At 39.7% G+C, this 13,065-nt stretch overlaps 1 protein-coding gene across 1 annotated transcript; it reads left to right on the top strand.

Moving 5' to 3' along the window:
• Positions 1-9,332: 9,332 nt before the first annotated feature.
• Positions 9,333-12,236, top strand: CALHM6 (calcium homeostasis modulator family member 6). The gene is made up of 2 exons (XM_021555524.2): positions 9,333-9,959; positions 11,820-12,236. The coding sequence occupies exons 1-2, from the start codon at positions 9,426-9,428 to the stop codon at positions 12,234-12,236; spliced, it is 951 nt and encodes a 316-aa protein (XP_021411199.2). The 5' UTR covers positions 9,333-9,425.
• The last annotated feature ends 829 nt before the right edge of the window (positions 12,237-13,065 follow it).

Raw genomic sequence — 13,065 nt, 5'->3', positions numbered from 1 at the left:
ATGTCTTTACAGAAGACATTCTGTATGTCTTTACAGAAAAACAATTCTTCAGTACATTTGCAAAATAAAAGCATTACAATTATCTCTATGGAAAAGTTGTTTTTCTTTTATTTAAATGTTTTTCCTGATAATTACAGTAATTCTGTTCATCAACACTTGGTTCAAACCACAAACCTTTACTTCCTCTTCTTTACACCATTTAAATGTATATTATCTACATTACTCCTGTTAAGCCTTCTGCAAGTCTGTATTTTGACATGTGATGAGCTTTCCTTGTCTAAAATCTTCAGTGAATAGGTCAGAATATTTTCACTAGATTCCAGCTCCTGAGTCAGTTCAGAGCACTGAATTCCCATAAATAATCCCTACTGCAGTCCCCAATGCCTGGATTTATTAAATTAAATTGGTTACATTTTATCTGAGCAAAGATTTAGGTACCCAGTTAATTTCTGATCCATGCATAGTCTCTGGATTATGAAGCCCTTCAGACAGTAACTCAGCTCACCTAAGACATTGGAACACCTTCAAGACATCCCTCCTCCTTTTCCCTGACTGCAAAGGACATGTGAGGTGGATAATTGCCTATTTCAATTCACTCACTTTGTTTCTTAAGGCAAAAGGAGCTGAGCCTGGGGAGTATCACCTGTACAGCTCCAGGTTGGTAGTGGTGCCTGCTGAAAGCAACTAAACTGTGACAGGCTGTGGATAACTGGAAATCTCTTTACTTCTGCCTTTGCACTGTGATGACAAAAACACATGCAAAAATAGGTGTTGGGCTTATGTTCAATTTTAAAGACACCGTTAGTTTTCCAATATTAGGTGATACTATTATTTGCCATGAAACACCAAAAAAATCAAGAGTTTATTTCATGTCTATGCACATTTCTCCTGTGTCAATTTGCTATTGCTTTGAACAACCACAAAGCCACCCTGTAGTCTAGAAGACTAAGAAATGCCTGTAATTCTTTGTCTGCTGTGTAGTGTGTCTCTTAAGTTCTAGCATGGGATTTGTGTAGCTGTCAAGTGAAACTGCAGAGATTAGCAATTAAAGTATGGTTTTGCACGTTAGCTCTCATTTACGCTACACTTCTCTGCACTGTTCCAGCAGTCCAAGGGAAACAGGAGGCTGCAAGAGCTGCCCATGCTCACAGCCAGGTCTTAAAGCTGCTTTTAAAGCAGACCAGCATTCAAATGAATGGTGTGTGTGTGTAATGATACTGTAAATGGAAATGAAATGCAGCAGCCTGACCCTCCTCAATGAGAGACCAGACCCGTTTCAGCATAAAGTGTGCATCCAGGGGTTTTGCAGCCTGTGCTTGGTTTGCATCTGTCAAGGATTTATGTGTATATAACTGTCATTACTCGCTGCTCTGAACTCCACTTGCACAGATGTGACTTTGATGCAGATTGAGCAACTAAAAAAGCAAATTAAGCCTTAATTGTGTTGACTGTCTTTTAGATATGAAAAGAATCCTTAGTTATTCTTTTCCAGGCCAGAGCCTTTAAAAAGGCCCTCTCCAGTGGTTCTGTTTCCACTCTTTTTTCCCATTCTTGCCTCTCTCATTCCTTGCCAAGGACTGTAATTTTTTTTTTATTTTTATTTTGAAACAAATTGAAGAACAGATGCCATCAATAATGTGGCATGAGCAATCAGAGGTCAGTTAGAAGTGTCTGTGTTGCAGAAAAGAAACAGTTCAAGGCCTCAGGCGGCAGGACCCTGAAAAATCCAAGCTGCCCTTGCTTTACTAGGAAGTGCAGTGAGGACAAATAGGTAAATGGGATCAGCCCAACAGCCCTACTGGCTTGTGAGAGGGCTGTAGAAAGATGGTGCTCCTCCACACTTGCTTATGCAGGAGAGAATGCTCTACTCACCTTCACATCCTTTGAGCTGCAGAAGAGAAGCAGCCTTGGTGGGTTCTGTGTCCATGCTAGAAGCATTTAGCACTGGGTTCATCTAGCCTGGGTATACTGGACAGCTTCTGAAATGTCACTGCATGGCACCCAGCAGCAAAGTTATTTTTCGCTCCCTGTTTTAAATAGAGTAAAAAAACTGAGGTGTTTCTGGCACATGCCTCTGCTCCCATTCGTATTCTGCGTCTTTTTCATTTCTGAAAATGTTCATTTTCTGCATATCTGGCCACAGGAAAAAGTGGCTTTTCAAGAACTCAGTGTATGTGGATGCATTCCTGTGTTCATCTGAGACCCTGCTGACTTCACTCAATTTCTCTTCAGTAGCTGCTCTTCAATCATGCATGCTTCATTTCAGGACTGCAGTCTAATGTAGTCTAAAGTTAATTCACTGTATTCTGAACAAAGTGAATGACAATTCAGCCCACAGGTAGTGATGTATATGTTTGAGGGTGGAAGCGGAATCTGGTTCTTAGATTCTTTCAATTATTTTTTTGAGTCCAGCCAAAAAATGTCTATCTATGCTATATACATCATTGTGACTCAAGGAAGCAAAGGGAAAGGAGCACATTACTTCATTTCTCAAAACTTGTAAGATGAAAGCTTATTCTGAAGAGTTATGTGTCTGAAATTCTGTTGGTCTATGGATTTTCCACTGATGAAAAGCATTTTCTTAGTGTTTGAAACCATATAGAATTTGGAAAATAGCTGTATTTCTGCACCGGGCCATTACGTACACATTTACTTGGTCTGCAAAAGGCTCAGTTTGGATCATAAATACTTTTGTCTAATTTCAATCCCTGTGCTCTGGCTAGTCTGTTAAAATCAGTAGGGTAACTTCAGGCTGGTAAGTCAGACTGAGTTAATGAAGCCAAAATGTCACTTTCTGTCCTTTCTTGGCAGCTGACTCCAGGAGCACTCTGCAGCAAAAGGCCTGCACAATCCAGTGCTGGATATGTCTGTGTTGTTATCTGATAATATTGTTATTATCAGAATAAAGACTGTTTTCCAACTTGAAACAATGTCAAAGAACTTCAAATAAGAAGCCTGGACCCTATCAAATAAGGAACAAAACTATTCCATGCTTCAGACAGGCAGGAGACTGGACACAACTACACAACATATGAGTGCATTCCTTCAGCAAAATGCATGCATAGCATTTTCCCCAGATGCTACCTTTCCTGGCAGGTTCTTTAGGCTGATAAAGCATTCACAACATTTATGATGATTTTCCAGAAATTTAGGACACAGAGAAAAATTGCTAGCTGAAATGCATTATTGTATAAGACATTTAGCATGGTGTTGTGACCTTTTACCCCTCTGACTTGTGTCCAAAACCATCAGTGATTTTATTGGTTTCCTAACTGACCTTGGGACAATCAGGAGGAAAACTCCCACTCCAACCCCAGGGCTCTGTTACCATGAACAGTAATCCATAATAAGTATATATGAGTTTATGACTGACCCCAAAATATTGACATAAATTTTTTCACCAAACATTCCCTACTCAGTCTAGCTTTGTACCTACCTCCAGTTGGAAGGCATTCTTCAAGGAGGTGATGGCTTCTAAAATCACGAGTATAAAACCCCTGTCTTCCCACTTTGTCTTCATTATAACCATAACATAGGAAGTGAGGAATGCCAGGAAAGCTGGGCCTATTGGATATGCCTACAGGAAATGGCAGTGAAAAAAATCTGAGGAGGACTGGGGTATGAAAACTTCGCTACACTGCCACACTGCTGTGAGAGTAAGCTAGATGAATTCACCCTGTGGCAAGAAGGAATAGGTGATCAGCATATGCATTTCTTTTTATCCCTAAAGAACAGGACAGTCCTTGGGATGAGGAGCTGAACTCTCTGGGACATGCTAAGGAAGGCCAAGTTTCTCCATGATCTAGTAAAGATACTACAATATTTATAGCTGATCTTTACTATTAATTGTAGTCTAGAACTGTATTCACTTCTCTCATGCTTGTCTATTTTATATGGTATAAACCTTATTTTGACCAAGTAAAGTAATTGTAGTCTTTCACTTACTAAGTTTGTCATGGAGTTTCCTCTGGTGGACCCAGCTGCATGTTTGTAGCAATGGGGAAATGGGCAGAGAACCAGAGTCCTTGGAAGGGAAATTGAAGAACTCTGTCTTTATGGAAGCTAGAGGAATAGAAGATGTTCAATAATGCTATAAAATATAGCTGCTAATCCAGGCAAAAAAAAAAAAAAAAAAAAAAAAAAAAAAAAAAAAAAGACAATGATGATGGAGTATTTGAACATTAGAGAATAAATGAAGGCAGATTGAGAGACTTTGAAAGTTGCTGCTAACATAAATTATAGGCAACTGGGAATGTTTTCTCCTATGTCCCATATATCATTCTTTCCTTTTAAATCATATCTTCCCATTTTTAAAAAAATGGAAAGTACACACTCAAGTGCTGTTGAGTGTAACAGAATTCAGCCTTTAATACAAGCCAGACACGGTTACCAGAGAGCCTGACACAGCTTGTACAGTAGTCGTGAGCTGAAACAGCTTGGGTATTCTGTAGCTAAGGATTAGATTAATTAGGAAAAATATATGAGCAAGGGAGGTTGAGGATCAGAAGCCAGAAACTTTTCATTTATTTGACAACTTTGAAAAGGATAGTATCTCAATTCTTGGGCCGCATTACTGTTAGAAAAAATTCTATGAGCAACAAAATTTTGGCAGCAAAGGAACCTGAGATGGGAAACTGGAGACAGTGGTGTACTACCATGAACTAGTTAATTTGTTCAAGTTTGAAAAGAGAAAGAAGGATTAATTGAATGGAAAAGTACAGAGCATGTTTTGTAGCGCATGATCAGCTACCATTAGGACACACACATACGCCCACACAGAGTGGAACAGATGAAATCTTAGGACAAGGGGGAATGGCCTTAAGATGAAAGAAGACAGATTGAGATTAGATATCAAGAAGAAATTCTTTACTGTGGGGGTGGTGAGGCTCTGGAACAGATCACCCAGAGAGGTTCTGCCCCATCCCTGGAAGTGTTCAAGACCGGACTGGATGGGGTCCTGAGTGCCCTGGTCTAGTGGAAGGTTCCCAGTACATGGCAGGAAGGTTGGAGCCAGGTGATTTTTCAAGTCTTTTCCAACCAAGACCATTCTATGACTCTGTGAACTCTCAGCTATGCAGCAATTCCAAGGCAGCAAGGAGGGATGGTATAACCTGAAGAAAGCAAGGACACATGGAAAACAAAACATGTATAATAAGAGCATAGAAATATTTTGGGCTTAACGTGCTCAAATTTGCAAAGTAATTTTATGGCATTTCATTTTCCATAGTAAATAAAAAAGATGGAACTTTTAGTTCTTAGAATTGACTAGTTAACTACCCAGGGTGATTTGCCCAATTAGTCTTAACTATAATCTGCCTCACCAAGGCTACTTAATTTCGTCATAAAACATGACAACTTCTACCCTTCTAATCCTATGCTTCTTTCTTATAAGTTCAGCAAATATTTGTAATTTAATCTGCAGACAGCTTTAAAGAATCACATCAATTTTTTTATGGCAGTAAAACCCTCATGTAGCTGATCGCTGTGGGACATTTGGACTGGGTCACAGGACCTTCCCATACAGAAATGAGACATGCAAGGGACAGTTAGTGCCATAGCTTATGTGACTCTGTACCAGAGCTCACCCATCAGAGCCTCTTGCAGAGCCATGCTTGGTTTTCCAGACCTGTTCCTTTCCTGCCCGCTAAGATTCATTTTCAGCCAAAAACTGCTAATAAATGTAATGCCTTAAAATAGCAGTATAATGTACACAAATGCTTGTAAGCTGTGCATGCCCAGGCACAGTGCTACTTCTCAGGCTGCTGTTATACTAACTATTATTGATTTATGTGGTGCCGCTGAGCTGCATGACACTTCCTAAACTTGTAAGAAGACTGGTTCAACCATAAAGTCAGAATAATTTCCTCAGTTTCACAAAGTGAGGCAATGGGCCTCTGGGGGAGGTCAGCCCACCTGGAGGGTAGGTGCAGAGCTGCTTGTGGACAGGACCTCCAACATTTTCATCATTAATTTCACCCAGAATGAGACAAAAGGCATTATAAGAATAGAATAAAAATACTTATTATTCATGTGTCTTTCTGAACTGGAGAAATGGAGCTTAAATCTCTTTCAGTTGAAGAAGTCCAATTCTTATAAACATAAAACCAGTGCAGGTGTGCCCTTTTCCATTGCAACCATGAATGTACAAGATACTGCAGTATTAATATGAAGAGGAAGTTGAGCTTTATAAGACTAATGGAAGGAATTTAGGATAGGATGGGCCTTGGATGTAACAGCTGGAAGGAGCATGACTTGTAGGAAAACAAAACCAGTCCTTGGCTATTCTGAACAAGTAGAAAAAGTTCCAGAAAAAAAAATTTAAAATAACCTACTGTAAGGACTTACTAACATAACTAAAACAAGATCTTCACAATATGCACTGGTAAAGCCCTTCAGTGCACTTACACTAACACACGCTGCATTTATGACCAGTATTATGCATTTTATGGAACCACAGAATAAGTTCAGACTACAACTTCTTCCACCTAGGAAATGTTTGGGAATTATTCACCTGCAAGTGAAAGGACAGAAGTTAAAATGTCAAGGAGAAAATAAAATATTAAACAAGTCCACTTGTTTTCAGCTGACCTCTTTATTTTAATAAAGAATATTTCAAAGCAGAAAGATGTTTCAGGTAAAAAAATAGCATTTTGTTCTAAAAAAGCCCGTCTTTTAAATTCTCACACTGTTCCCATCCCCCTTGGAAGACATGAAATTTAATGCAAATCAATGTAAAAACAACCATAAAATTGGAATTTTGGATCCTTTAACGGAAAGCTGTTTTTCTGAATACTTTCCATATAATGCTTTGCAGCTGTTGTGGCCAGACAAGTGTTAATTTAGAGGGCAAGAAAGAGATGCCCTAGGAAGAGAGAGAGCTCTGAGTGAACAGGGGCTCTGTAATTCCCTGGCCTCACAGCTCCTCACACCCTTGGTCTTCTCCCCAGCTCCCAAAGCTGCCACCAGCTGGCCTCACTCTGGCCACTCCTGCACCCACTTGGCTGCCAGCACAGCTGCTCCCCCACTTCCCAACTAGGGTGGTCTCTCTTCCCTCACCCACCACTCTATGAATATTTACTGGAAACATGTTTTCTTAGAGGAGGGTTAATCCTTTTTCATGCAGAGCTCCCCTCCCTTTTCCCAAGAAGCTGGTTCCTGAAATCATATTTTATTACAGATAAATAAAACACTGCTAAAATTAGGCTCAGAAAGAGAAGTAGCAGGGTTTCTTAGCTCTACACTTACCCTGTGTGGTCGTAATTTGTTCCAGGGATCTGCCTCTGGTCCTTTGCCTCTCTTGTTAAACCAGTGGTTCTTGGAGGCAGCCCATGTCCCTGTCTTTGTCAGGATGTCTCCTTGCAGCAATTTCACATTGCATCTGTTTCTTCTGCCATGCTGACAGAGAATCACAGAATCACCAAAAAGTTTGGGCTGGAAGGGTCCTTAAAGAACATCCAGTTCCACCCCTCCTGCCATGGGCAGGGACAATTTCCACAAAACAAAGCAGCTTAAAACCTCATCCAGCTGTCCTGGAACACTTCCATGTATGGGGCATCTGCTAAGACTTTTTCAGGTATAGTGAATTCTGGTTTCATGGCCTTCTAACCTCTGTCTCTAACTACCTCTAACTAGGTTAACCAAACTTGCCAATAATGTATAGTTATTCTCTATATTTAAAAATTAACCACTGCTTTAAAGAACTGGTGAGATACTTGCTTAGGCTATCTGATCAGAAAGCAAAATGACATATCTAATTCAGTAGAGAAGAAATTGTGTTCAGAGTGATACCAAATCCTACCTTCATGCATACTGTTGTGGACAGTATACACTGATAGACTCTGAGCTTGCTGAGGTTATCTCTCAGGGACTGAAGGGCTTCTTATTATAATACATATCCTGTTAAAATATCAATTAATGGGTGATTTTTAAAAGTATATAAATTATTTCTAGGATATAAAAGGCAAATGTCAGTATTCTCTTGTAGCAAACTGTGATTCAGTTGCATCTTCAATGCACTAGAAATCTGGTATGCTTCCTGTTTCCTCTCATGTGAAAAATGATGCCTGAATCCTAGAGAACAGTTCAGGCGGCAACATGGATAAAGAAAGGATATAAAGATATACATCAGATGAGGAATGATTATATTAGGGTTTCTCCAGCCTGGAAAAGAGAGGGCTATGTTGAGGTGATGGAAATGTAAAGGATGCATTCCTTTTTCTCTTTCCCTTCCAGATCTTGTGGACATCAAATGGATAGTGTTAGGTTCTAATGAAGGTTAAGCATGCTTGCTATACAATATTTTAGATGCCAGTAAGTCTGCATGAGTTAAAACAAAAGGCATTAGATACAAAGGAAATCCCTGAAATCACACAGGTTGTGAAAGCATTGCCAAACTTGCTTTCCCTGTCCCTGTGCTCCCCTCTCAGCTATTGGCTGTAACTGAGATGTGGCCAGACTAACCTTTAGTCTGACTAATTCTTTCTGGTTTTACATCCTTTTTTGATTGCTATGTCATTATATTATACTGCAGCATAATAACAAGGGCTCCTGCAGGCCAAAACTAGCATCTCATTTAGCAGCACGTTCTCCTCTGCTGCAGCAGCAGGTTGGCTCTGAGCACGGCACATCTGCTCTAAGCCCAGCAGCCACCTGAAACCAATGCTGCCTGCTCTGGAGCCTCTGTGCCATCCTCTCAGCTGCCCAAAGAGCTGAAATGGGAACTGTGAATTTTCAAATTCCTGACTTCCAAAACACCCTTTTTTAAAATTGGTATTTATCAGGCCTTGTCCAGCAAGTCCCAAAGCTGCAGCAGTTTAAAGATTAAACAAACTACAAGGTCCAGCTGCCCTTCCCCTTGGCAAAGACAAGCAAATCCATGATTTAATGTACTTTAAAGTAAAAAAAATGTAAGATTATATAATTTCCAACATAACTACTTTAAAAAAATAGATTTATTATCTTGAAAAATTGACATTATAGTTGAATTTTCTTCCATAAGAGAACAAGCCATATTGTATTGCTAAAAATAAGGCAGGATAAAAATCTGTATATGGTTCTGGGTGGTTTTCTCACATTTTATTCACACTTTGAATCTGGTGCCTCACTGAAAAGGTGATGAGGTTTAAGCCATTGCTAGTTACAATGTATGTGTGGACAAACACAAACTATTTTTATAGAAACAAATCTCTTCATTGTCTTGCTGTTGATAACTGGAATGGTTTTCCAGTGTGGATTCTGCTTGACTGTGCCCTGACTGTTATTTCCTCTATGAAGGGCTATTTTTTTGCCTCATTGCATCACTACCACCAAAAGAAACTGAAAGCTGTGCAAGCCTCTCTAGGCTGTGGGAGCTGCAGGAGACTTGTCTCTCCTTTTTCCTTTTCTGACAGAGATTTTGCTCTTCTCAAAGCAAGGAGAGGCAGAAAATGGATAGGTTACGTAAGGCATTGGATTTCTGCATCCATCACCAGTCCACTCTGAGTTACAGCATTGTGTCCCTGCTGACGGCTGGCAGCGAGCACATCTTCTCATCTGTGGTGTTCAAGTGTCCCTGCAACTCTGGGAACATGCTGTATGGTTCTTCCTTTCTCTTAGCACCTGCCTTTGTCCTCTTGCTGCTCGGCTACATGGTGAGTGCCCGGACATGGCGCCTGTTTACAGGCACGTGCTCTCCAGAGAAACATCTCCAGCGCAGTCCCCGGGGAACCTGTGCCAGCTTCTGCCAGCTGTTGGTGCTGATGACAGCCAAAGCCTCGGTGGCCCCGCTCACCTGGATAGCGGTGGCCCTGCTTGGAGCAGACTTCTACGAGTGTGCGGCCAGCGGGAGCAACCTGACAGCAAGACTCTTGCAGAAATTTAAGGGAAATTACACCCAAGAAACGCTGTTCAAAATGCCCTGTGATAAGGAGTTATCAGCAAAGATATCAAGTGAATGGGTCAGCCTTCAGGCTCAGTCCCAGGTAAAGCCTCGCTGCTCTTCTCCTCACACTATGGGCTTCAACCCTGGCTGCTCAATGCATAGTGGTGTCTGCTGGGGACTGTAAGCAGTCCTTCTCTTTTTGTTATATAATATCATGTACCAAAAGCAATTGGCTAGCCAAAATTCATTGGCAAAAAAGCAGCAATAGAAAAGAAATAGGTGTATTTTTACGAAACTTTCTGGTTTCGCATGTTTGCATGGTAATGATTTGTCACTGTCATTTACAAAACATCATGGACAGGAAGCCAGCCTAGAAAACGGGACTTTCCACAGCAAGTTTTCTTCTCAATTAACTTAGACGAAGTGTGAGTTCTCCTCCCTTTTATGTCTCTGAATACCTCAAACTTCTGTAAATAAGCATTAGCTGAGGGTAAGCTGAGATCACTCACGGAGGGGAAGCTGTGTCTCCATGTGACAGAATTGTTGCAAGGAGATGTCTGGAAAGAGAAACAAATGCAAACAGCTTGTTTGACTATAAATCTCAATTCTTGAATCTCTTAATAATTTCACACTTGTATTCTAGAAGAATAGTTAAAATATATATCTGTCTTGTTAAAGTTTCTAGTGCTGAAGGCAAATTGCATTATCAAAACAGTAACCCTTGTAGATTGTTTTCTGTTTGGTTCAATGGTAGCACTCCAGTTTTGTTTCTACATTTGTGTGGATTTTGTCTTAACTCCAGTAGGAAAATCATGTTTTGCAACTTTTTCCTCAGGAAAACATTAAGAGTTGGTTAAGGGAGTTAAGTTTACAAGAGTTTATAATTACTTGAATCTTTGTAAGTTCCTATTTAGTACAGATGTCTATTAAAACAAAAATGTGTTTATATTTGATAAATACTTAGCATGCTGCTTCTCCAAGAGCAAGGCTGGAAAGGGGCAAACTCTATACCATTGATTTTAGATAGGGTAAGAAAGGAGCAAAACCAAGGAAAACTGACTATTACTGATATTGCAGTGGAATATAAAACAAACATCCAGTCAAACAAAAAAAGGAAAAGTGAAAGTGTATTTTTACTGCACTTTCACCACTGATCACTTTCAATACTGGCCACTATTTTTAATATCCAATCTACTTTCAACAAAATTAAGAACCAAAAAGAACAAAAACATCTCTTCGTTTAGCACTCAATACTTTTTCATTTGAAGAAAAAGTCATCCTGAGGTAAAAGAGCATGTTGCAGGACCTCTGCCTGGAGCTTCCAGCTAAGTACTCCTGGGTAGAGGAGAGACCAGCATCTACTAGGATACTGACTTTGCTGGGACCTCTGAGGCTTGTCTAAGGGTATTAAAATCAGGTATAAAACAAGAACAAATGCCCATATTATAGCCAAATCTGTGTCCTGCCTGCAAAACATACAGGACACAACCTTTCCTCTGCATTCTGCAAAAACTAGCTGTTTTTGCAGGCTCAGACATCAGGGAGAGTAACTACATTCCATAAGAATATAGCCAGCAGGAGCTCTGATTTTCAGCACAAAGCACACAGAGTGATTCTGCACCCTCTGTACCATAAATGTGACCACAACTGCAGAAACTGATCATCAGTATCCTGCCTTAAAACTTAAGAAAGGTGGATATAACTGAGTAAATAACTTATGTCCATCTTCTCTCTTTTCAGTATTCATCCTCAATCTGAAAAGATCAGCTGAGAGGTGCAGAAGCTCTGTATATCTGGGTGAATTGCATGCATGGGATCCCCTTTTTTGGCAGCAAGCAAACAGTTACATGCACTCCAGGGTGTCTTTGCTTACAGTTTTCTTATTTTTTCAGTGTTATGTTCTATACTCTCACATATGACCATGCAAGACCATCATTAACCTATATATCCTTTTTTCAAGCTGATAGGATGGTTCCTGATAGCCAGCATCATGACTGTGTTGCTGATTTCAACATGTGTCACCCGCTGTTGCTCCCCAGTCAGCTATCTTCAGCTCAAGTTCTGGAAAATTTACTCAAAAAAAGAACAGGAACTCTTTGAGATCAAAGCCAAAGAGCATGCAACCAAGCTAGCAGAAAGAAATACATATTGCTTTTTTGAAGCCACTGACCCAGCACCATTTCATACTCCCAGCAATGAAGACTGGCAGAAGATTTCAACTGTGTATACCTTTAATTCACAAGAGCAGTATTACAGCATGATACACAAGTACGTGAGCACCAACAGAGGCAACAGTGCCAAATTCAATGAAGAAGGTCAGGATCTCACTGTTTTAGCATTTGTGGATGAAACCCACACAAGTGTGTCAGGGTTGTAATGAAACAAATCCTTTGCAATGTTGGCAGTCTTTTTAGCCCTACTGACATAAGAAGAGTCTTATTCTCTGCTCTATGCAAACTGAAAGTGAAAGCTGATAGTAGTAATCATTAGATTTGCTTTTAAATACATTTTAATACTTTTGCTTTAGTACATTTAAATGGGAGTTTTCTTATGTTGTTGTCCATTAAGAGTTGTATGTAAAATAATCAGAATCCACAAAGATGTCACCACATACTATGTCAAATTATTGCCGATATCTTAAAAGCACTTGGCAGGTGGAGTGACAATACCAAACCTTATCAAAGAGACAAAAAAAGGAGTGAAAGATTTGATCATAAATTCAGCTTAGTTTATTAGCTCTCTCTTTACATTGAAGCCTTCAGAGAAGCTTAGAGCAAGCTGTAGATTAATGAGGGGTTAGGCTCATGTATAACATGGCAGTGTATGTGAAGTTTCTATATTAACAAATATTAAAAGCACATTCATACAAGGACATTAAAAATCTGCAATCCATATTAGGAAGTAGTAATATTCTTAGCAAAGAACATCTTATTGTAAGAAATAAAGATACAAGTTTTGAATGAAGAATAATAAAGTTCACTTTTCTTCTGAAAAGCTGTTGTTTAAGAGAGCATTTTAGATATGTAAGTCAGATTTTTGGTCTGGGCTGTCCATTTACTTCTCCCAGAAATTCTCTCTTTCTACACAATAAACTCAGAAATTATTCAGACAGACAGGAATTCCAAGAAGTTATTTGCAAGGAAGGAAGAAGGGGAGAGTCTATTTTAACTAGCTAAATATAACAAGCTTGGAAGCTTCTTTCTCAC

Source organism: Lonchura striata, chromosome 3 (assembly GCF_046129695.1).
Source record: "Lonchura striata isolate bLonStr1 chromosome 3, bLonStr1.mat, whole genome shotgun sequence".
NCBI classification, from domain to species: domain Eukaryota; kingdom Metazoa; phylum Chordata; class Aves; order Passeriformes; family Estrildidae; genus Lonchura; species Lonchura striata.
The sequence above is the reverse complement of the archived record's forward strand: the minus strand, read 5'-3'. Positions and strand labels throughout refer to the sequence as shown.

Coding starts and splice junctions, on each gene's coding strand:
- CALHM6 (XM_021555524.2), top strand. CDS start 9,426: ATGGATAGGTTACGTAAGGCATTGGATTTCTGCATCCATCACCAGTCC. Junction 9,960..11,819: donor GCCTTCAGGCTCAGTCCCAG/GTAAAGCCTCGC, acceptor CCTTTTTTCAAG/CTGATAGGATGGTTCCTGAT.